General features: G+C 41.1%; 1 protein-coding gene across 2 annotated transcripts in view; it reads right to left on the bottom strand.

Moving 5' to 3' along the window:
* Window positions 1–24,921, bottom strand: part of GRIA3 (glutamate ionotropic receptor AMPA type subunit 3) — a 304,452-nt gene that overhangs the window by 78,523 nt on the left and 201,008 nt on the right. For both annotated transcript variants that reach the window (XM_004587661.3, XM_004587660.3), the window contains exons 6-10: window positions 13,269–13,430; window positions 9,935–10,102; window positions 4,806–4,910; window positions 3,908–4,015; window positions 2,617–2,823 (exon numbers count right to left, since the gene is read on the bottom strand). In XM_004587661.3, coding sequence (XP_004587718.2) covers window positions 2,617–2,823; window positions 3,908–4,015; window positions 4,806–4,910; window positions 9,935–10,102; window positions 13,269–13,430 — 750 coding nt within the window. The remainder of the gene's footprint in view (window positions 1–2,616; window positions 2,824–3,907; window positions 4,016–4,805; window positions 4,911–9,934; window positions 10,103–13,268; window positions 13,431–24,921) is intronic.

The following is a 24,921-nucleotide window of genomic DNA, read 5'->3' as shown; positions in this document are numbered from 1 at the left end:
CAATATTTGAGAGACAAAAGCAAATAAGTACAAGAAGAAAGAGTTCCTATTCATTGGTTATTTCCTCAAATTTCTGTAATGGTTGAGACTGGATGGAGGCCAATACCATGAGCTGGGGACTCAGTCCAGGTCTCGGGTGCAACTGGCAGGAACTAACTACTGAAGCCATCACCTTTGCCTCCCAGGGTTTGTACTAGCAGAAGCTGGAGACAACACCTGGGGGCAGGTATTGAAACTGGGTACACGAATATGCAGGAGTCTCAATTGATCTCTGAACTGTTGGACCAAGTGTCTGCCCCAAACTTATGATATTTTGTTCTAGCAGCTGGAATGGACTAAGATAGTCATTTCAAGGTCTGTGGTGTTTGCCATGTGTCATCACCTCTTAGCCTCAATTTTCTCACATGTAGAATGAGGTTAACAAGGGCATGTTCCTTAGAGACGTGCTGTGAGGATTAAGTTATGTAATACCCATAGTTAGGCACTTAGTATAGAATCTGATAACCAGCAATTATGTGTCAAAGGTAGCTAATAATCATAATAAAAATATTATAAGATTATCTCCCACCATGAACTCCATTGATGAATATTGTCGGTTACTGTATGCCAGGGACTGACTCATAAAAGCAAAAAAACAAAATGAGTGCTTACTATGTGTTGCATGATGTACTGAATATAGGGGAGAGCTGTATGCAAGACAAAGCTCTGGGAAACTGTATGCTGGGGGAGATGAGTGGCAGAAGAGAGCAGAAGGCCTAGTGCTGATTTGTAGAGTAAGAGATTAGGATTATCTCAGGATAGTGTGGAACACCTCGGGGTCCTCACAAATCATGCCATATGCCCATGCCTGGCTCAGAGCTCTCTCGCATTAGAAATGATCCTTGTTCTTACTGGTGGATTCACTGGAATCTCTTCTACAGCTCAGCCTTCCCCAGTTCCTGGAATCAGTTTTGACCTAAGACAGGAGGTGGCTGTCTCCAGCTCTATAGAGGGGAATTGGGGTTCAAGTTGCTGTGCTGCTTGTCTGACTACAGCATGGTGACTCATCTGAAGCGTTAGTTCCGTTTCTATGCCCTTATTTTTTTTTAGAAATGAGCTTCTGGATTTGTGCTGGTTCCAAAGGTGACTTCTAAAAACTAATGTCACGATCCTACTACTCTCTTAGCATTAGAGAGCTGTGCCTTACTTTTGCTTCTTTCTGATTAAAGCATGATGCACAAGATAACTTGGATGCTTGCTTCCTGGTAGCTGCGATGTCTCAGTATGTCCACCTGCTAGAACCCTTTCTCTTCCCTTTCCTGGTTGTCTCGCCATGAGCTGATCATTGCAACTTATCCTTGTCTGACAGAACCAAGTCTTTAGCAATATAGCCTGCACTGGGTTAGCAACTGGTTCACTGATGGGCAGGTTTATATTCGGTTCTGCTTATCTCCTTATGCCTCATGGGGCTGCTGGAGATGTGACCTTTCAAATCAGAACCCAGCATGATTGAAAACTCAAGCTACTGAGGAATTCTGAAGATGCCTCTATCCTCCTTTCAAACACCCCAATTGTCTTTTGTGCTTGGCCCTGGCCAAGCCCTTGGCAGAACTATTCTCTTCACTTATCAGTTAATGATTTTGAAGAGTAGTTCTTGAACTTCTGTGTTTCAAGCTTGGGGATATTGACATGAGTCAGATGTGTCTTTTGTCCTCAAGAAATTCATTCATAGTCTAACAGGGCAGCTGACCAGTACATGTTCAGAAGTACTAGATGAAGGCAAGCAGAACTAAAAGGAGGCAGAAATCAGGGACATCTAACTCAGACTGCAGGCAGGTAGATGGCATTAGGGAAGGCTTCCTCAAAGAGCTGCCACCTCTGAGTGCCAGAGGACTGGTAGGTGGCAGTAGTTGGTGGAAGAGAAGCCAAAGCAATTGCAGGCATACTGGAGGTGATAGCTCAGCATCTTTAGGGAACAGCACATACTCTGCTATAGCTGGAACACTGAGAGAGCACAAGATGAAACTAGAGGTAGGCGGCCGAGAGATGATGAAGTGCCTTATTTGCTAGGCAAAGGAGTTTGTATTTTATCCTTCATCTTTAAAGCAGGAAATTACAGTATTGTGGAAATCTGACTTGTCAGGGTGAGAACAGAGACAGTAAGGCCAGTTCAACACTTGACAGATGGAAAGTACCTTCACTAAGGTAATGATGAAGATGAAGAGTGTGTCTGGATTTTGGTGGCTGAAGAGCAAAACTGATGAGGAATGAGGGGAACAAAGAGGAAAGATGATGGGATTGCTTGGGCAATGTTGCTTAGGCAACTGAGTGGGTGGTAACTTTGCTTCCTGAGATGGGGATCACAGAAGGGAACAGGTTTTCAATAGAAGACAGCCTGTGCTGAATGTTGTCACATAAAATCCCACAATTCTACTTTACTTTGAGTAAAATAATCCTGTTGCCCAAGGGATGACATTGACAACATACCATAGCAGAATGCAACTGTTGAATAGAATGTTTTTCTTGCAGTTTGTATGAAAGTTATACAACTGGATGCATGTTGTATTTGAAAATTGACCTACCTATCTTTGTTCATCAGAAAGCATAGAAATAAAGCACAGCTGAAAATAAACTTACTCCATAGACAAGTTCCCCGACCATGCCATTCCATATTTTAGTCTCTGGATCCCTGGCGCCATATTTCCCATCGCCGACAATGGACAATTTGTATTTGATCCTTACATGTTTGGCGATTTCATAGGCTAAGTCAACACAATAGCCCTCATATCGTTCATTTCCTTCAAGTTGCTCATGGTTCTTCTTATACATTACATATGGTGATTCCTTTGGGACCAAAAGCAATGTCAAAAGATTACTCATATATTTTTTTGTAAGAGATCATACAAGTAATGCTTTCCCTTTGTGCCTCTTCTGTTGAGGTTTAGTGCATGCAAGCGCCTTTAAAGTATTTTACTTAGTAAGCAGATGAGCCTCAATTGACTATACATTGGATCACATATTGCTTGGAATCCTTAACTGATGATTTAAGGAAGTAGACAAGGTTTCCAATTTCTTTCTTGGGAGTTTGAAAGAAGCCTCAATTTTTGCCTGTAAAGTCTTTGATTTAGTCAAATTGGGCCAACATATTTCCCTTAGTTACATGAAGGTGATTTACCAGATATCAACCAGAGTCATCCAAGGCAAGCTGTAGGGAGCCGAGATCTCTGTGAGGTTAAAGTTTGTAACTTATGTTCTCTCCTATCTCTAGGGCCACTACAGCACCTTGGACAAAGTGAGCATTTGGTGTGTATGTTCAGATAAAAGGTCAAATTTAGCTAGGTTTCCATTCACTTAATGACCTTTATACCTGGTATCGCGCTTATTGTTAAGCCAGGGTTGTATGTCACTCAGTAAAACAAACCAAGTTTTGAAGAATAAAAATAAAAAATAAATGGGAAGACTATCTCACATTTCAGTAATACTTTGAGTCTTGCAGATAACCTTTATGTGGAAAATTATAACTTGAAATGGTCTTATGACAAAGGTAGGAGATTATTATTATACTCATTCCATAAACTAAAAAAGCAACAACCCAATCAAAGAGAAATTGGGACTTTCACGATTTATACAGGTTTGTGGTAAACCTCCATGATATCCTGCCTCCCTCCGAATGAATGAGGTTTCAAGTCCAGATGAAATAACAAGCCTATGGGGTGTAAGGGCAGGAGTAAAAAGAAAATGAAGTAGAAACTTTCAAATTCCTGTTCATTATCTTTTGTTTTTTTAAAAAAATGACATCCTGTTCTCATGGCAAGAGGTTCCTGGGATGCCCTGTTAGAAGTTCTCACTGCTTAGGCATTCAGTCTTTCCTACTGCTGAATAATGCTTTCAGAAAACAGAAAGCCTGCTCACTTGCAGCCACACTTACCAGAATGGTAGTCACCACTATGGTCCGATTCTCTGCTGATGCACTGTCATTGCTGCTTTGTTGATCTGAGAAAGGCACGAACCTTTCGTATTCATTCCAGTAGCCAGCCTAGAAAAGTCAGGTGGGTTTCACTAAAAAATACTACAGGAAATTCAAATGCTATTGTAGCTTGAAACTTTTTTTAGTAGCTTGATCTTTTACAAGGACCCAATCACTAATGCACATACAGATGTTCCTTTGTTGTGGGGTTCCCATTTCTACCTTACCTTTGCTTATGCTTTATGGAATAATTTTGTCCCACCATAAGGTTGTTGGCTGGGAGGTGGAGGGTGGCTGGGAAACCACTGAGTATCTTACAGAAATGGAACATGATATTTTGTGTTTTGAGGTTTTAAAAATTAGGTGAATACTGAATATCTACTTTATGTCTAATTCAATTATCAGGGATGGAAGCAGAGTGGCCATAGAACATTCGGCCATAGACTGGACTTTGTGCAGACTCCAATTGGCAGATGAGTTAGCAAAGAAAGATAACCATTTTGCCCTTCTTTTGTTAAAATCTTATATACTCTGGTAGATTTTTGTTAGGTAGTAATGTATTATGCGCTTTGTCAGTTTTTCCATTTATTGTGGGAAGTTTTATTTTTAAATTCTGATTCTGTTGCTTTTATAGGCTCTGCCTCAGAGAAAAATTATCTCTTTAAAAGTGTGTGCATGAATCAGTGTTACTACAAAATAACTCTGTGCATCATATCTATTTGTATTCCTCACCAAATAGAAAGACAAAAATGATGTGTAGGTATTTGCTTTATGTGTGTTTCCAAACACCTGTTTTCTTCCATCTGAGTGCTGTCAACTTCCGAGAGACTGTTTTGGGGTGTCTGCTTCAGTTACTTACTTTTCGAGAGCCAGTGACTTTCATTTCATACACATCAATAGTATAATTTGTCCTACGTCCATAAGTATCAAATTGGATGTTTCCAGTCATTCCTTGTACTTGCACCTGGTATAACGGGAAAATGTAAAATTTAAAACAGCATTGCATTACTGCCTTGTAGGTCTCCGTGATGAAGTTTGCTGACTGATTTTGAAACCTTGAGTAACTCTTATCTGCAGTAATTGAGCTTGTGTCACTAGATCCAGTCTATACAGCTCTTCATTTCATTCACCATATTTTTTTTTATATGGTTTTGGAAAGGTTAAGAAGTTTGCAGTGGATGCGAGGGGCTGTTACTTATGGGGATAAAACTTGTTCAGAGACTTGAAATTTCTATGAGTTCTTCCTATGAATACTGTTTAGGCTACTCTTTTCTCTATGCTAGTGTGTTCTACGAAACTGTGCATGGCTGTTTCTTGCTTTATCCCATATTCCTGAGCATGATCGGATTCTAGTAACCTGGGCTCTGGACCTCCTGGATTCATGTCCTGCCTTTATCACCTACTATCCTGATGACTTTGGGCATATTCCTTAGTGATTTCTTTTCAACCTCAGTGGCCTAATCTGTAAAGTTTTATGTCCTACTAGTAACTATCCCTTCAAACTTTTGGGGAGGATTAAATGAGTTACACATATGTAGTGTTAAGATTGGGCAGTAGTCTTTGCTACATTGCATCCTAGCTATATTTATTACTAATCAGTTATTTTACTTTTTAAATAGTGATGTATTTACCAGCTACTATAGTAATAAAAATGAGGTTTTTTTCTCTTACTAAACCTGTGCCCAGCTACAGTTATGTAGCAGAGTTAAGTAATTGACAAGTAATCCAAAGATTGATGAAATGTGTCAAGTCTAACAGACCAGGTGTACGATGTACTAGAGAAGAAAGATACTGCAAGTCTGAACATCTTTTTGGGATACAAAATACAGTTTTCATATATACCATAACTTCTGCAGGATATAGGCCTACTATTTTGGAGCCAGTGGGAGGTCATTTCTGTTGGAGAGCCTATCTTACTTAATAGGATAGGCACACTAGATGAAATACCCTCTGTAAATGTAAGTCATTACCATTAATTACTTGTATTACTCGACTGTTGAATAAGGGTCAAAGATTTTGCTTCAGAGAAAAGAAGTTTTCATTTTCTTGAGTAATAGGATGTAATACTTTTTTGTCACAGAAACCAACAAGCTGTCAAGTCACAGGTGGCAATGGGCTTGAGATGCAGAAGAGAAATTTTATGTCAAATACTATGAAACATTTTTAAGAGGAAGGAGTCTTGCTCATTGCTAGAAGGAGAACTTTTCCAGTGTGATTAACTAGCAGCAAGATGATGGTCCAACTGACTCAACAATCCTAGGCACTATTGTCTGCATAGGCTTGTGGAAAAGGTGGTCATTGTTCTAAAGAAAAGGACCTTTGAGATAAAAATTGCTTGTGTAGTAGAATGGGACTGATGCCTGCTGTGAAAGACTGTGCTCCACTTTGAGCATTGAATTCTTGAACAGGAGTTAGGCAAAGAGTGGCATAGGAGTTTATTAAGGAAATTCTTCATTACTGAAATAGCAAGGTCTTCATGGGTCACTAAGAAGTGTGCATTTCTAGGTGTAGGTGTTTGCTGCCATAGTTAAGAGTCCACTTGGGACATCTGTGTCCTGGGTTAGACTTCTGGGTTCTAATTCTGGATCTCTTGATTCCAGATTCTCTCTAATGCCCTCCCTGATTGGCAGTTAGTGGTGGCCCAAGTATTTGGCTCCTGCCATTCATGTAAGAGACATGGATGAGGCTCCATCTTCTTGGTTTCTACCTGGCCCAGCCTCCAGAGCTCTTGTGAGCATTTGGGATGCTAACCAGTAGATTAAAGATCCACCAACTTTCTCTCTTCCTTTTAAATAAAACTAAAATTAAAAAATAGTTTAAAAACTAATAGCATATTTATGAAGACCCAGCCTATCTGAGCACGCTCTGTAAACTGTTAGTTACAGAGTTATGTCCAGTACAGTAAGTTATATTCAGGAGACTTCAGATCTGGTGATTTTAATGTTCAGGTGGCATAGTAGGTCTATCATCAGAGAGAAGTTCTGTGGTCTAATATTGAGTGTCAAGGACACTTGCCTACAACCACATCTGGGATCCCTCCTGTAATTCTTAACACCCTGTATAGGTGTTAACCTGAATATGTTAACTATATTTCTTGCTCCTTTTCTAGATTGAGAACATCCGAAGATGAGAGACATTTTTTTTCTTTACTTTCAGAAACTAATACAGTATCTGGGATAGGGAAGGTGCTAAATAAGTGTTTATTAAGCAAGTTTCTATGACTTAAAATTTGGGATGGATAAATATCTGCTAGGGCCAAAGCTGATCTTTGCATTACTTGCTGATTGTGAAGAGAATGATCAAATCTGCAGGTAACTTTCATGTATTTCAGAACACTTGCTCATATATTACAATTTAAATGTGAACTCCCTCATTGTACACCATGTTCGAATAGTAATATGGAGCCTGGTACATAGTTGTAGCTTATCAATAAATATTTCATCAATGAATAATGCCCTTTTTTGCTTGTTAGTATAGGCCTCTTTGAAGCCTGTACCAGGAAATAATTTTGTTTGGCAGATTTCTGTGAAGGAAGAGGATGACTTATGGAGAAACAATAATGGGATAGTTACAGAGGGATGATTTTACATCATACACTTGCACTTCTTGTGAACTCAAATAAAATGGGAGTTATTTTCATGAAACATTTAGGGATTTAGAGCAGCTTTGCTCACAGTCCTTGTGAATAGGGCGATTCTACTCTCTGGTTTTGGAAAAAGTTGATGCTTTCCAGCTTTTCTAGAGCAGTGGGAAGAGGGGTCATATAGAAAGAGGTAAAGTATCCTTCCACTCGAGTTGAAGGCCTAGCCTGCAGAAGGTTACTGATTGGCCTTATACCCTGAGCTGCATCAGTGAGTTAGACATGCAGAAATCATTTTTTTGTAACACTGTGACCAATCTGATTTTTTTCTGGCTGAATTAACTTTCTGTCCTTTGTTCCAGTAGCCAGTTCTTTCTTTGGGGGAGATAATGGTTTGTGCCAAAAAAGGGGAGTCCATTGAACACACTGGCTCGTGTCCCCTGAGATTTTGTTGATGAAGTATCTTTTTTATTCATTCTGATGGAGTTTTATATTTCACTCATCATTATGTTTCACCTGACAAGACAAATCTTGTAACTGCTAAGAAGGTTGAATTTAATTAACTACTCTACAGAACTGTGCAGTGCTACCTCCATAAAACTACACTTAGGGCATTTGTTAGGGAACTGACACCACGACATAAAAATCTGCATGATTTGAAAATGAGTTGTATCTCTTTCTTGGAGAGAGACACAGGGGCTACTAACCCCTTTTAATTGAATGCTTCCCACTTGGCAAATTGAAGAGAGCAGTTAAGAGAGCCAACTGCACAAAATGATGTAGCTATGAGGCTGTTACAAATTCTTCATTGCTGGGCTAGACACAGAATTATCTTATCATGGCCTATCTTGTTTTTGATCTGGATGTCCCAGACATCAGGGTAATTAAATGTGTAGAAATAAGAGATTCTTGTACTCTTAAAGCCTTGTTTTAATCTATGCATGCACATGAGGCCGGCATAAAGCAAAATATTCAGGAGCTAGATCTTGCTTGGAAAGCTTCACTGAATGGGTGATGCTGCTCCTAGTGTAAATAATGGGATCTGTTCAAAAGCCACTGCTTGAAGCCTTGAATGATCCCCTGAGCAATAAATACGACAAACAAGTGACCTATTTGACTATCTTTCCATTGATTCCTTGTACTCTTCTTGAGGCTTTTTCTTCAAGGCATTGGGCAAAATGTTCTTAAGTAGCCCTACAAAAGTATCATGTTCCTGCATTTCTCTGTGCAGAATAGTGTAAGTGTTCTTTTTGACCACATTAATACGACCACACTGGCTCTGTTCCATACCCTGTCCAGGCTAATGATTTGATGAATCAGAGGTTGCTCTCATCCTTCTGAATGCCCCTCCTGAAACTAAGAATGTCTCATACAATATCCCAATGTCTATAAAACATTGTTTTTTTTTCTGGAACGTTTGAATATTTTGGAACTATTTATGCATTCAGTCCATAACTTTTGAGGGTACTGAGTTCTATTTACTATCTACAACACAACACAGAAGTGGACATTCATTTGCTCTAAATTTGGCATTTTTCAGGTTTCAAGAAATGTCTGGAGTCTATGTTGTGGTGTAGTGGGTTAAGTTGTGGGTTGTGATGCCATCATCCTGTATTGGAGTACCAGTTTGAATCCTGGCAGCTCTGCCTCTGCTCCGGCTCCCTTCTAATGGAGCTTTTGGAAACCAGCAGAAGATGGCTGAAAGTCCGTGGGCCCCTTCCATTTATGTTGGAGACCAGCTCCTGCTTCCTGGGTTTGGCCAGGCTAAGCCCTGGTTGTTGTGGTCATTTGGGGAGTGAACCAGTGGATGGGAGATCTCTGCTATCTCTTCTTCTCACTGTGTTGCTGTGCCTGCCTTTCAAACAATTAAATAATGTCGTGGGGTTTCCGCTGTGGTGTAGTTAACTAAGCCTTCATCCTCAGCTCTGGCATCCCATATAGGTACTGGTTTGTGTCCTTGCTGCTCTACTTCTTATCCAGCTCTCTGCTAGTGCCCTGGAGGTCAGCAAAGAAGGGTACAAGTGCTTAGGCCCCTCAACCCACATTAACAGACCTGGAAGAAGCTCCTGGCTTTGAATTGATCTGGCCTTTGGCCATTTCAGCCATTTAGGGAGTGAACCAGAAAATGCAAGACCTCTCTCTTTCCTTCTTTCCCCACAACCCTGCCTTTCAAATAAAAATAAACAAATCTTATAAAAATAAAATATTTAGAAAGAATCAAATCCTACATTTAAATTTCTAGATTTGGGTAAATAATAAATATTCATATTCATTCGATCTGCATGTGCTGAAATTCTGTGGACTCTGGTCCTACTCCTTTTAGTAGGTCTTCTCTCAAACTCCAAGTCTCATCTGTTAGCATCTTTAGAAGCCCCTCCCACCCTCCAATGACCTGCCATGGGTTTTACCATTTTCAGCGCTCTCTCAATATCAATGCCTTGACTCCAGGGCACAGCAGGATTTGCTAGACAGTCTCCAGCGCTGCCTCTCCGGGACACATCCACTCGCTGCCGCCTCAAGTAGCGAAAAGCTTCTGCTATGACCAGTATTGCATCGTGTGTCAAGGCAGATGTATACTGAAACAGATGAATGCGAAACAAGATAGATGATGAGAACCGTTCTCAAAACTTGCCTTGTTTCATATAATTCTCATTCATTTCTACCTCTTGCTTTATGAAGTCACCTGCTTAGTGATTTGAATCAGGTGATCTCACTGGGCAAGTTGATCTTTGATTCATTTGAGAAGAAAATGCTTCTTACCTCATATAGCATGTGTTTAGATTATTAAGATCAAATGACTCAAAGGGAATATCTCCCTTGCTCTCAAAATGATGTCTCATGTTGAATGAGTGACTAGTATAAGTCCAGGTCTTTTACAGTGTGAAGTTATGAAATGGCATATGTTGATCAGAGAGGAAACGGTATACCCCAAAGCAAGACTGGATTATTGCTGTTTATAATAGAAAATTCTGATCTAGTGTTTACTTAGGGAAAATGAAAATAGCTAAGTTAGCTTGAAATTAATTTGAGGGGGACATTAATCATTTCTGTGTGGTGCATGCTTCCAGTGAGCTAGAACCTCTGGCCAGCAATGAACCAGTTTTTGTTTGCTAGCGGAGGTAGCAAAAACCAAAGCTGTTTTTTGATTGTAGTAAATTACAATTGTTACCGAGTTTTAAATCTGATAATGTTGGCAATTCATAGGTGATACTGCATGATGCTGTATCTTTCAAGGAAGAACATTACTTTCTGTTCCTTGGGTATGTTGTTACGCTGTATCAGGGATGAAGTCATTCTCTTAGTACGAGGGATTTGATTATCCACAATTTGAAATGGTAGATGGTTTTTCATTAAATGAATCCACAAAGTATGATTAATATAAGCTGGTGTATTTTTGTAAGGCTGACAAATACTGGTAGAATATAGAATGCTGTTGATGAAACCAAAAGTCCTACAGGGAGTTCTCTCTCTATATGTATTATGTCCAAATACAACCGGGAGTGAGTGCATTGTTGTTTCCACAGCTGTCAATTTACTTTCCTGACATTTCACATGTTACTTTTCTTTCAGAAGAAAATTATCAAGTATGACTAACAGGGACCATATGTTCTTTCGTGAAAAATAATCTTTGTGCTTGCCTATTGTGCTATACAAAGTCAACATGGTGCTGATTTTCTTGTGAGTGCACTGCATAAATTGTTGTGATGGCCTGGCTTGCTAAATCATTTAATTCGTGGCTTTTTTTTTTACTTCCCATGGTCAATTCATGAAAAATGTCCTGAAAATAAATGTTCATAAAATATAGATTAACTTAAGCATCAGGATTTTAATCTTTGGGCAATTTTTTTCCAAATCAAAAATACTGTATGTCAGTTTTCATAGTGGACTTTTTTTGTTTGATTAATTCAGAAGGGTTTCTGGAATGACTAGTGCTAAGCAAAGCAATTTTTAAAATTGTAACCATCTACTTAAATATTTCATTGTCCTATTATAAAGGTTTTTACCTATAAACCTGAATAGGTCTTCTCAGCAGGTTCTAGAACTTTCCATTACCCATAGCATGCTTTGTCAATGAATAATTCAAAGCTGAGATTCCTTTCTATTTTGTGCAAATTCCATCTCAACACAGGCATAAAATACCAGACAAAACACTTTTCACACCCTTTATTCTTGCTGATTTTCCTGAGTCCAATGGTGCCTGGTGCATTGCAGGCACCTCCTAAAATAGCAAATCAATGAATTTATCTCATCTGTTCTCCATCACTTGTAAGGATCACAAAAAGTACGGATGAGAAATTTTATAAAAATCTAGATTTGGGTGTGGGTTATTCAAAAAGTTCTTGGAAAAGTGAATTAAAAGTAATTTTGGGGCACGAATGTTTGAAATGCATGCATACAAGAGGCTAAGAGGGTTTCAAAAAGTTCACAAAAATGTATTTTGTGAAAAAAGTATGCATGGATTTCCAAGGATTTGGGCACAGAACTGAACTTTTACTTCATGAAGTTTTAAAAGTACCCTTGTGTAAGATAATCTAAGTGTGGTGAAAGAATAAATATCATTTAGTAAATTCAGGAAAAAAAAAAGATTTGTTAGAAAAGGATTCCTCCTTGGGACTGTGACCATATTCACTGAAACCAGTTAGGATAACTGATCTGACCATGGGGCAGAATATTTTAAAACAAGACTGTCCTGAAGAAACCTGGCATGATTAATTATTGTACCATCATGGTGCCTCTTAAGTAACGAATGGCTGAACTTCTGGCAAAAGTTGTGTTTAGCTCATGGTGATCCCAAGTGTGTAAGGTAAGGTTGTCACTGGGATGACATTCTGATGTGACCCATTTGGAGTGGACCTGCATAGGTGATAAAGACCACCTCTTCTCTGGTCCCTGTTCTCTACTGTTACCCAATATTCTTGTCAGGGAGTAAGGATGCATGAATGTGTATCAGGGGAGCATGAGAAAGGAGCTTCCCCTCACCTCTGCCTTCCATGTTTAGGCAAGAGTTCCAACTCTGCTTGATCCTTCATCTGCTATCAGAGCCATGGCACATACTTTCACTATAGCAGATCCCAGGAAGGAAGGATTTAAAGTTAGCTTCAAACTTGAATCTATGTACTGAGGAAATGAATTACTTAAGAATGTATTTGAAGAATTTGAATAGGATATGTAACCATAGAGGAATATATATGACAAGTATGCACCTTAAGTAAAAGTTTCTGCTTTTAATAGTCTTATCTTGAGTTTGTCAAAATGAGTAACCAAGGCAATGTAATTATTTCTAAAGATACTCTTGCAGGCAGAAAAACATTTCTGATCAATCTACATATAGGCAACACACACTCTGTACTAGTGCCTAATTCACCTGGGTGTTCTGAGATTCATGGAACTTATTAACACAAAGCAATCACATAAATAATGTAAAATCTAATTTTCTGTTTCAGGCTATCAATCTTCCTAACCTATTCCCACTGCCTCCACCCTTTGCCTGGCTCGAGTTCTTGCAATAGTGTAAATTGTTAGGAGCATATTACAAATGAAATTCATGAAAGAATTAAGTTAACTTATTCCCAAATCCTGGATTTTCAAAAAATCTCATTCTCTGCAGCTTCTTTATTTTTCAAATATGGTAGCATCTTTGAATCATTTCTGAGGGAAGACCACCTGATCAGAGGATGGTTGCAAGAATGTGATGACCACACGCAGATGATTGGAAAAGTTGGCCTTGGGTTATCACGTTACCTTTAGGGGTGCGTTCTTGGCTTCGGGGAATTCTCTTTCATCCAACCTCACCCAGCGCTGTATGAATTGCTGAACCATAGGGTTCTCATTGTTGACAATCTGGAAACCTGTAATGTTGGCTCCCCCGTGCATGACTCTTTCCAGCAAAATATCGGTAAAACCCTGGGAAGACATCGAAAGGAAATATAAATTGTGGGAGGTGGAGTAGTCTCTCCATGCCTATAGGAATGCTCAGCATGAGATGAGCTTTCCACCTTTCGGACCACCCCTTAGCAATGAAGAAAGCCCTGGCTATAAACTAAATCCTTTAGGTAATATGGCTCAGAAAATGTATGCATGGTGGAGAAAGCACATCTGCATTTTAGTGCCTGGGTCTTTATTTGGTGTAGCTGCCACATGCATAAACAAGTGCTGATTCAAAGCCAATATTTTAATTTCAGTTACTTGAATTGTCAGCCTTTTGCACAGACTCCAAATACAGTGTTTTATGTAACTGGAGAAAAGGTTGAGCAAATTTGACTCTAAGACAGAAAAACCTTTTCTTCAGCCGAAGGTGCCTAACCCAGCCGACTGCTTCAAATTCTAGTAATGAGCACTTTAGACAGTTGTGATATACGGAAATGCCAATGAGTGAAGCCGACAGCTTGGTTGTATACGATGGTACAAACCCCAGGGAGCGTCTCACATGTGTCCATAAATGAGTCTTGACATCTGCATAGCAGCTACCATTTTCTTCTTTACCTGCTCTGCTTGCCATCTGGTGTCCCTGGCATCTAAACCTCCTGCAGGAGTTTCTCCAGAGATCACACCTCAGCCATCTCTACCTGAGTACCATTAGCCCCACTGGGCGTTGCTGCCTACTGGGGCACCTGGACCGGTACTGCTGTCACTTCTGCTGAACCCCTCTCCCCTGGGTAATTTCTGATAATGAGTTAGGAGCCTTGAAGTGTTAAAGTTGGTATTTTTAATCATGGAGAAATGGGGAGAATAGTCTTCCCTTCTTTTAGAACTATATTCAACATTTTTATATCATTTCAGTGTATAGAAAAGTTGAAAGAAATCAGCGAACACCTGTGTAGCTGTTGCTTAGATTCTATAATTAATGTTTCTGCATCCATCCATCAATCCATTTCATTGTTGGGATGCATTTGAGAGCAGGTTGTAGTCATTAGCATTCTTCACCTCTGAAGGCTTCTACACGCAGGTCGCTAATTGGAATGCACTGTTTGTGTACAGTTCTTCTTTTCCTCCTCTCTGTTTCAGGTAAAATTTACATTCAATGAAATACATAAATCTTAAATGTGCTATTCGGCGAGTTGTGAGGAATGTGTATACATGAATTACTTCTCTACCAATTCTTTAGTTTTCCTTCTTTTTTTAAAAGAATTCTAAGGAGTTTTTATTGAAGTGTAGTGATCATGTGGAATTTGTGGAGCCTCAGAGTTTGACAGAATTGCTCCTCCTCTCTGAGAACTGCAAGTTGTTTTTAAAACTTACTACTGTTGTAAAAAGGTCTCCCTTATTACAAAATCAAAACTTGGTGTTTTCTCCCATTTGCCTCTCCCTACAATAAAATTAGTGGAGACTAGCTTGTGTGTGAAGTCTAGTAGACTACTGCTAGGGCTTAAGCCAACTCCTTACTCCTGCCCCCTAAATATAAACAAAAGGCTAAGGAGAAAACTTTAACAATCGCTTTAACTCATTTTTCATGCTTAGAATATATCTGGCTTTGCATAAATATGACACAAAACATTGATCAGCTTCCTATTTATCTGCTGCCGTGGATGAAGAGTAAGCTCTGTGGTGTTTTCTGGGTCTGGATATGAAAAACCTAGCCTGCACAAGTGGGACTTCCTTTCTTAGGAGAAAGGGATTGAAAAATGCTCTTCCATTATCCTGATTCCCAAGGTCAATAGTCACAGTATGCACTAGAAACCAATCTCTCTCACTTTCATAGGTGTCACACTCCTGTTTGCCTAGTACCCACAGCATGTTAAAATGGCAAGTACAATTAACAATAGGGAGGGAGGGAGAGAGAATACCAGAAATTTCATTTCTGCCTTAAGGCCCAAGAGCCAGCACTTCAGTCTGGCTATTGTCCAATGTAACACACTTCTTAAATATCTGCCCTTCCTACCGTTTTTTTAAAAAGACTTTTAAAAAAATCTTTTATATTGGAAAGGCAGATTTACAGAGAGGTGACACAGAGCTAAAGATTCTCCATTCACTGGTTCACTCCCCAGGTAGCCACAATGGTGAAGCTAAGCTCATCCGAAGCCAGGAACCAAGAGCTTCTTCTGGGTCTCCCACATGGGTGCAGGGTCCCAAGGCCCTGGGCATTCCTGCTCTGCTTTCCCAGGCCACAAGCACTCTCTACCTTTTTCTTGGACAAGGAAATGAAAAGGAATGTCCAGCTCAAATTGACCTCAGTGATCCCCTTCACTTATTCCCACAAGGCTTTATCTTGCCATGTAGGTCTTGCATAACTCCACTTGGGAATCTTCCACTTCAATGAACGTATTGTAATATGGAAACATTGTCACAATTTTTTTTGAAATTTATTTGAAAGGCAAAATTACAGAGTGATCGAGGGAAAGACACAAAGAGAACTAACATCTACTGGTTTGCGCTCCAAATGGCTGCAGCAGGTGTGGTGGGAGCAGGCTGAAGCCAGGGGCCAGGAACCCTGTCAGAGGTGGCAGAAATCTAAGTTCTTGGATTATCTTATGGTGCTTTATAAGGCATATCAATCTGGAGCTGGATCAGAAGTGGAGCAGTTGGATCTTGAACTAGCACTCAATATAGAGTGCCCACATTCAGGCAGTTTAACTCACTGTGCAACAACATACCAGCCCCATGGAAGTATCTTTATAGGATACTGTGCACTCATCTTTTTATCACTCTTCAAATATACCACTGGGACCCTAGACGTTTCGTAGTCAATCTACATTTTTTAAGCAGACTTAGCCTGGTTCTTTTCTAGGGATGAAATGCATCAACAGCAGCACAAAACAAATCAGGAATGTCACTTGAAGCTGGTCTCACTGACCAGAGTGTAGACCCATAGCTTTGGTGATTGCCCTGAAAGATTATCAGGCGATGAAGGCAGATAGCACTAATTGCCCCCTGCACAATGTGAGGAAAGCAGAAGCGAGGTGGGAAATAAAAAAGGACACAACAGATGTTTAAGGAGATAAAAGGAAGCATCTTGTTGCTAAAGGGCAAGAGTTGGCTGATTCTGGGTCCCAGCTTTCTCTGTCATTTGCATACATTTTGCTGACTGTAATTTCTTGTCAGATTTTAAGGCCTGAAGGTTGCTCTGGTGCCCAGGACATAGATAGAACAATCCTTAGCCTTCCAGGTTGAGATAACCAAGGCTGGATTTTTTTTTCAAACCTTCTGAAACAGAGCTGACATGCAAGTACCAGTGAAGTAGGAAGGGAAAAGAGAATGGAGGTGAATGGTTAAGTGGAGGTATACTAGGAAAACTGTTTCTAGTCAAAAGGCAGAAGTTTGTTTTTGCTCTGGGTCATCTTTCCCTTAATGAAAGTGTTTTTTTTTAAAAGAATTTCGTTTTTGTATCAAACATTGCTATACTCTACAAGTGATTCCTGAGTTTATAGATTATAAAAGTTCAGGCTTGATTCTCCAAGACCTCTTCTGAGACACAAACACAGCAGAGCTTGTGTCCACACTAAGAGGGGAAAGGAGGAATGACCAAGAGGGAAGGATGATGGAAATTAGGAAGGAGTTACTCCATAATAGGATTCTGTTGGCTTCTGGGCCACTGTCTTCACTTGTCGCAGCATGTTAAAGACATTGTACCTTTCCATAATAGCCTTTGGTGACTTGTTATGATTATGATACCTCTGATCCTAAGGCAGGTCAGATAACCCCTCAACTCTATATCAAACATGAACACAAGGATGGTAATGTATTTTTCCAGAAAGAAAACAGGAGCAAATAAAAATGTGGAGATCAGTGGAAGGAAGGTGGGGGTTAGGAAAGAAGTGTAGCTAAAGCAGAAGAGCTGGAGTTATCCTTCCCCCACTGTCTTATTACTTTAAGGTGTTTCATTTATCCATAACCTCTTGTTGCATCTCCTCCTCTGGCTGGTGAACCATTCTTCAGGGTGGTAGCACTAAGGCTGAGTTTCTTAAAACCTCTCAGAAGACATTGAGCTAAGTAGATGCTCACCAAATACAGAGGGCAAGAAGGGAGAATGAAAGAGTGGTCAATGATAGAGTGATGAAAGACGAGGGAAGAGATAGCTAAGGAGGAAAATTTTGCTGGATTCCATCCCACTTCCTATATGGATTCTTATTTTAAAAAGCATTTTTGAAGTTATAAAACAAGTTGCCAGAGTCTATTGCTGTGTACAGTCATAGTTGGAAAAGTTGCAACATGAGGCTACCCATAGCTTCAGTGAAATAACTATTGCATCACAGCTGTGCAGCAAATATGCAATAGCAGGCAGGAATTAAGGCGGGATAGAGAGTGGTAGGAACAGACCATGTAAGAGATGGGTTCTTGCTGGAAAACAGAAAGTGTCATGGTCCTGTCCTGCTTGTCTGGTATCCTCATTTTTACAGCCCTACACATTTCCATGACATGTTAGATCTCAGTTATTGGGATGTTCGCAAACAACTCTCACGGTGTTTTATATTGGGGCCAAACCAATGTGAAGATACTAAAACAGACCATAAAACACAGAGTATATAAAAAAAGAAATAAAATGGTGGTGGCAGGGAGGGTGATGGTGAGATGAGGAAGTCAGGAGGAATGTTCTGATTCAGCAGGAGAAGAAGCAGGCTGGTGTCTGTTTCGCTTTCTCTACCTGCCGGATTACTTGAAGATGGTTCACTTGTCTATAACTCTTCCCCCAAATCACTTTTTTTTAAAAATTTAAAAAAGTATTTGAGAGGCACAGAGAGAAGCATCTGCTGGTTGACTCCTCAAATACCCACAGCATCTGGAGCTGGGCTAGCTGGAAGTCAGGAGCCTGGCATTGCCCCCCAGGTTTGCCGCGTGGGTGGCAGGTACCCAAGGATTTGGGCCATATCCTGCAACCTTCCAGTTGCATATTAATAGGAAACTGAGACAAGGAGTGGAGCTGGGATTTGAACCTAGATACTCTATATCTCTTGTGGCATGTTAAATGCTGCATCAAACATTTGCTCTCTGAAAATCAGTTCTTAATTAGCTTCACAGAGACATCAATGTGGCACTATTGAGGCCAAATTTGTCTAAAAACTCTTTCCAAGCGTCATTGCAATGAAAATGAGATTCGACAATCTCAATAGTAAAGGACAAAATACAAAATAACAGATATAAAAATCAAAATTGTGGTTCAGGGCCCAGCACAATAGCTTAGCAGCTAAAGCCTTGCAAGCACCAGGATCCCATATGGGCACCAGTTCATGTTCCAGCTGCTCCACTTCCCATCCAGCTCCCTGCTTGTGGCCTGGGAAAGCAGTAGAGGATGGCCCAAAGCCTTGGGACCCTGCACCTGCGTGGAAGACCTGGAAGAGGCTCCTGGCTCCTGGCTTCGGATCAGCTCAGCACCAGCCATTGCTGCCACTTGGGGAGTGAACCAGCAGATAGAAGATTTGTCCTCTCTGTCTATCCCCTGTGAATCTGACTTTCCAATAAATCTTTATATAAAAAAAGTTGGGGTCTACAACTGTTCCAAGATTTCTTCTTTGTTTAAGTATTTATTTTCGTTGGAAAGGTAAATTTACAGAGAGGAGATACAGATAGATCTTCCTTCCACTGGTTCATTCCCCAAGTGGCTGCAATGTCTGAAGCTGAGCTGATCCAAAGCCAGAAGCCAGGAGCTGCTTCTAGGGTTTCTTGCGTGGGTGTAGTCACAAGTATGGACTTGAATGGGAGGTGGAGCCACCAGGACATGTCCTGGTGCCCATGTGCAATCCAGGAGTGTGCAGAGGAGTTAGAGCCACTGAGCCATCACGCCGGACCCCTCAATTTCTTTTTAAAATTTACTTTTATAATCTTTACATAGTTGATTAGAGCACAAAGGGTCAAGGGCTACAGGAAAGTGAGTAAGACTATTGTTTCCACATTATTATTTTTTCTGTATCTGGGCTAAAGGGGGAGATAAAGAGAGAAACCCCACCCTGCCTCCCACCCATCCCCGGTCCCTGACGTGGGGCCCTCGATTTCTTTTTAAGAGCTTGTGATTAAACTGCTTTAGACTTGAGAGCACTGAGACTTGGTCTTTAAGACCTTTGTAAGTACCCAAGAATAACAGAAAATGAACACTAACCATTCAAATAATCAAGAGAAAAATAAGGAAGAGAGTCAGTGGTAGGATGGTAGAAGGTAGGAGAGAGATGCCTGGGAAAACCCAGGGGTGAGCTGGCTTCCAGATTACCTTCTATCTGAATGCAACTTTGTAATGCATGGACTGTTTTCCTCCATGAATTACCGCTTGCCATTGTGAGGACATCTTGAAGGACTGAAATCAGAGGCCTGATTTTTTCCCAGGCTTAGCTAAGACACTGATGGGGAGAGGTAACTAGCTAAGTGTTAGAAAATAGATGACAATGGAGTGAACAAGGTAAACTGAGAATCATAGTATTGTAGATAATGGGGAAAGAGAAGTAGGAAAGGAAATGCTGATTATTGGGCAGGAATCGGCTGAGTCCTATTTCAATCACTTCCATTCTGGTATGGTTTATATTGTTTTTCCATTGCATATTTGTAGATTGTATGGTTGATATGTATCAATTCAGTCTATATAGAGTTTGGAAATGTGAGAGTGGAATTTTTATTTATTTATTTTTCACAAAAACTCATTTAGCAGAGCTGCCTACTACATATCCAGAAAATTAAAAAGAAGAAGAGAAACCAGATGGCAGAATAGGTTAAGGACATGTTTAAACAGATGGAAGAGAATCCTTAACTAGGGTGGAGCAGAAAGACCACAATCCTGAGAAATAGGAGAGGACAGGCCAATGGCAGAGAGACACCCGATACTCATGGACTCAAGGAAGCAGCAGAGACAGCAGAGAGGTACTGCAGTGACCAGATACTCTGGCGATAGTCAACGATTGGCAGTTGGAGCTCTACCAGTGGCCAGTTGGGAAGCGGAGTTCACCAGGAGCTCAGGAGGTGGAGCCAGGCATGGAACTCCCATCCTGCTGAGTTGCTTGATTCAACCATGGAAGCAGAGTGGCAGAGCTCAAGCAGGCAGGTACAGTAACAGGGTGGATTTCATGACTCAGACTATCACCAGTGCCACATCAGGTGCCAAATTATGTACAGAGGAAAAGGCTGTGGGGCTGGAGGGACAACAGCAAGGCGTTCATGGACTAAGCCAGGAGCAAGCTCATTTCCAGCTCCACACATTGCACTGGGCTCACAAGGAAAACAATACCAACCTGTCATCCTACAGGTTCCACCCAACATAGGTCCAGGGGCCTCCAGACCTAATGACCAGCAGGCACAGATGCCCACCAGTGCCACATCAAATGCTGTTTTGTGTACTGAGGAAAAGGCTGGCGTTGGGGGAGAAGGTGCTGTTGTGCTGGTCCCAATGCATTGCAATGGTTCCACAGGGAAAACAGTACCAACTTGGCATGCTACAGGTTCCACTTAAAGTAGTTCCGGGTGGCCTCCAGACCTACACCAGTGCAGCATCAGGCACTATTTTGTGTACTGAGGAAAAGGCTGTGGGCCTGCAGGAACAACAGTGAATTGCACAGGCACTGAGCCAGGAGAGAACTCACTTCTGGATCAACGCATTGCATTGGTCTCACAGGAAAAATAGTATCAACTTGTCATCCTACAGATTCTACCCAAAATAGGTCTGGGTGGCCCCCAGACCTAATGGCCAGGATGTCCTAAATGTCCTAACAAGACTAGCACCACTGACAACCCAGTGATTTAGGACAGCTGGTATCTCCCTAATCTCGGGTACTGCTTGAACCAAGAGTGAGAGGAGAGCTGTGCAGGCAATGGTGTGGCCATAGTACAGGATCACAGGGGTAGAAAGCAGTGAGCCAGGAGCTGGGGCTATGGAGACTATGATGGAAGCCTAACACAAGAGCCTGGGACTGAAACATGCTGGAGGAAATGGCACAAGAGACTGAAAAGGAAGAACTGGTTACCGAACGCAATCAGTAAAACCCACCTGTAGAATAGTGGGCAACACAGCTTAGAAACCAGACCTAAGGAGAGGAATCTGCTAATCAGAATAGCAGTGAGGAAGAACAACAGAAGAGACAGAGGCACAATGAATATTACTGATGCCTCCCCTGTAAAGGAGCAAAAGTCTTTGCCAATCTCAGCGTTAACTGAGGAAGACATTGAGAAAATGGGGGATAAAGAATTTTAAAAACTTTATAAAGCTTCCTTTTTAAAATTTTATTTTTGATGATGTTTACATAGTTGATTACGTTGGGAAGGGTTGAGGGTTAGGGGAAAGTAGTTGAGGTCATTGTTTCCACATTTTCTTTTTCCTGTTTTTGGGGGAATGGGGGAGATAAGGGGAGAAGCTGCACTCAGCCTCCCAACTGCCTCAACACCTGGTGATGGGTAATAGCCACCTGATGTCATCCCAGGGTCCCCAGTGTGGAGCATGCTCTGAAGTTCTGCTTAGGTGGTTTCAATAGTTCTGAAATGATGTCGGTCTCACCACTCCAAGGATGAGGAAATCCTTCCAAGGTCCATTGGCTGACATCGTCCACCTTAAAGTCTCCATTCACCCAGATATTTGCTGCTAACACTTGGCTGGTCGAGTTGATGAATTTATTCTGTCCCCTTCCTCTGTTATTGTACAAGATGTCCTTTGCAGGCCCCAATGGACTGCCATGTCCTCCCTGTGCATCTGGGTATGCCGTCCACTGCTCCATCTGAGCTGCTGAGTAGGCCTAGTTCTGACACATGTACTCCACAGTCAGATCACAGATCCTGCAATTCTCCCCATGGTTGGAGTCTAGCAGTTCAGTTAGGTGAATCCTCAAAGAAACCTCATCTGAAGTGATCCCAGACCTGAATTTTGTGTGTGCTTTCCAGTACACAGTCTGGTCTTTCCATTACCCATATCAGCCAGTGCACACATAGATAGTGGCAATTTCTGGGTCAGTTCTGTCTCCAGCCCCATGCTATGCAAACCAATGGGTGCTGCAGTCCAGCCCATCCCTGCCCTGCCCTGCCTTGCCCTGCCTTGCCCTGCCCACCATACACTTGGCCCTTGCTTAGGCCATCGGGAGCTGCAGCCTAGTCAGAGTGACCCCCAATAACCTCCACCTAGGCCTTCCCCATACTCTGGTTCTTGTGCTTTGTTGTATGAGCAGCAGACTGGTTCAGTCTGTTTCACGTCCCATTCAGTTCTCATATACCTCAGTGGATGATGAAACCTAGGTCAACCCATCCAACCCCATTATCTAGTCCTCACTCATGCTGGTGGGTGTCACTACTTATCTAGCCCTGCCCCCAGCCCTAGTTCTCATGCTAATCAGTGAGAGGTGCCCACAATTTCCCTTCTGGTCCTACTCCCAGATCTTATATTCTCCAAGTGGTTCTGTGGTCTAGCTTGAAATGGTTTGCTGCCAGTCCCAGCACTTTCTTGCTGATGCTGCAACAAAGCTCAACCAGCCCACACTTATTCTGGGTTATGCACACAATGGTGGGTATGGTCAGTTAACCCATCCTGGCTCTCCTCTAACCCAGCTTACATGCGGGTCAACAGGTGTTGTAACCCTGCCCAGCTTGTCTGCCCCAATCCCTGTTCTCACACTTGCCAGTGAGGGCAGTGGTCTAGTAGGGGAGCCCATTATAAGGCTTCTTAACAACAAGGAGAAGCACATACTGGAACTCAAGGAACTTAAGGAATATGTCACGAAACCAAACCAAACCAAATTATTAAAAATGAAGGACACAATGGAGCAAATTAAAAATTCAGTGGAAAGGCTCAATAATAGAATGAGTGAGGCAGACAAAAGAATCTTAAAATTGGAAGACATTTCCTTCAACAATAGGGGGGAAATTAAAAAAGCTGGAAGAGGAACTGGGTCAAGCTAAGAAAAGTATTCAAGAATTAAGGGACATTATTAAAAGGCCTAATATGAGAGTTATGGGAGTTCCAAAAGGTACAGGAAGAGAAGCTGGGATTAAAAATGTATTCAATAAAATAATAAAGGAAAAAGTCCCTAATTTGGAGAAAGAATTGGGAAACAAAATACAGGAGGGGCACAGAGCTCCCAACAGGGTTGACCAAAATTGATCTTTGCTACGACACATAACAAGCTCTCTTCAGTTGAACACAGGGAAAAGCTTCTTAAATATACACATGAAAAAATAATTAACATGTAGAGGAACCACAATCAGAATTGCTGATGGCCTCTCGGAAGTCACCTTTTCATTAGCAGTAAAACTGGGGTACATGGCTGAGTTCACCTGAAATTCATACATAAAATAATTCCATAGAAATGACCACCAAATATCAGGAAACTGAAAGGTGTAAATAAAAGCAGGAAGGGTATTGGTACACATCAGGGAGGTAGGAGAGAAGGGCTGACTGTTGGTTCACTAGTTCTCTTCTAATATGGTTCAAAATGATGTTGTGTTTATTTGCTGGATTTCATGGGTGCTGTGCATAACACAGTCCGTAGGTACAGACAACAGACACTGTTTCAGACAACTTCAGCAAAGATGTTAATATAATAATTTACCACTGAATACCCAGGATGCAATCAACAGAAAAGTGGTGGGTTGTGACACATGGGGACTAGGAGGGAACCAATTTTGTTAAAAAAAATAGCAACAGTTATCTGTGTGCTGGCCTACCACCTTTTTAAAAAATTTTTTTCATTTTAAAAAAAATTAATTACATTGCATTATGTGACACAGTTTTATAGGTATTGGGATTCCCCCACCCTTCCCCTAACCCTCTCCCCATGGTGGATTCCTCCACCTTGTTGCATAACCACAGTTTAAGTTCAGTTGAGATTCTTTCATTGCAAGCATATACCAAGCATAGAGTCCAGCATCTTATTGTCCAGATAAGTTCAACGGCTTGTTGGGGAGACCTTCACTGGTCTGAAGGTAGAGCCGGCAGAGTATCATCCCGATCAATTAAAATCCCCAACATAACATCAACAATTTATAACGTTATGGAATCAATTGACATAGTATTGAGTAACCAATATGTTAAAAAATGCAAGTTCTTAATTACATCCTGTGACTACTTCATTGACATTTCAATTTTAGTTTTTTTCTAGTATTAAAAAACATTTTGGTCACATATTTCTAGATTGTGTGGCTGACGTGCACACATAGCTCCCACAGCCAATCATCTCTAACCATTCTTGTAGAGTCCTGCTATCAGACACATGCCAGCTACTGCCACTAGGGCATCTCTCTGTCCCACTGGCCCTGCCACCTCCTGATGCTCCATTTTCCCTGTGTATCCTGAGTTAGATGGCAGCAGAACAAAGATCATCAAGCTGGCAACATGTGAATACACACAGGCATTTTTAAGGAAAATTATCAGAAGTATCATGTCTTTAGAAAAAATGCAAGATTAGTGATTGACTTGCATGCATGACAGGTGAATTTACAAGCTTTTATTTTCTTTAAAAGATTTATTTATTTGAGTGTTAGAGTTCAGGAGAGGGAGAGAGATTGA

Source organism: Ochotona princeps, chromosome X (genome assembly GCF_030435755.1).
Source record: "Ochotona princeps isolate mOchPri1 chromosome X, mOchPri1.hap1, whole genome shotgun sequence".
In the NCBI taxonomy this organism is placed as follows: Eukaryota; Metazoa; Chordata; class Mammalia; order Lagomorpha; family Ochotonidae; genus Ochotona; species Ochotona princeps.
The sequence above is the reverse complement of the archived record's forward strand: the minus strand, read 5'-3'. Positions and strand labels throughout refer to the sequence as shown.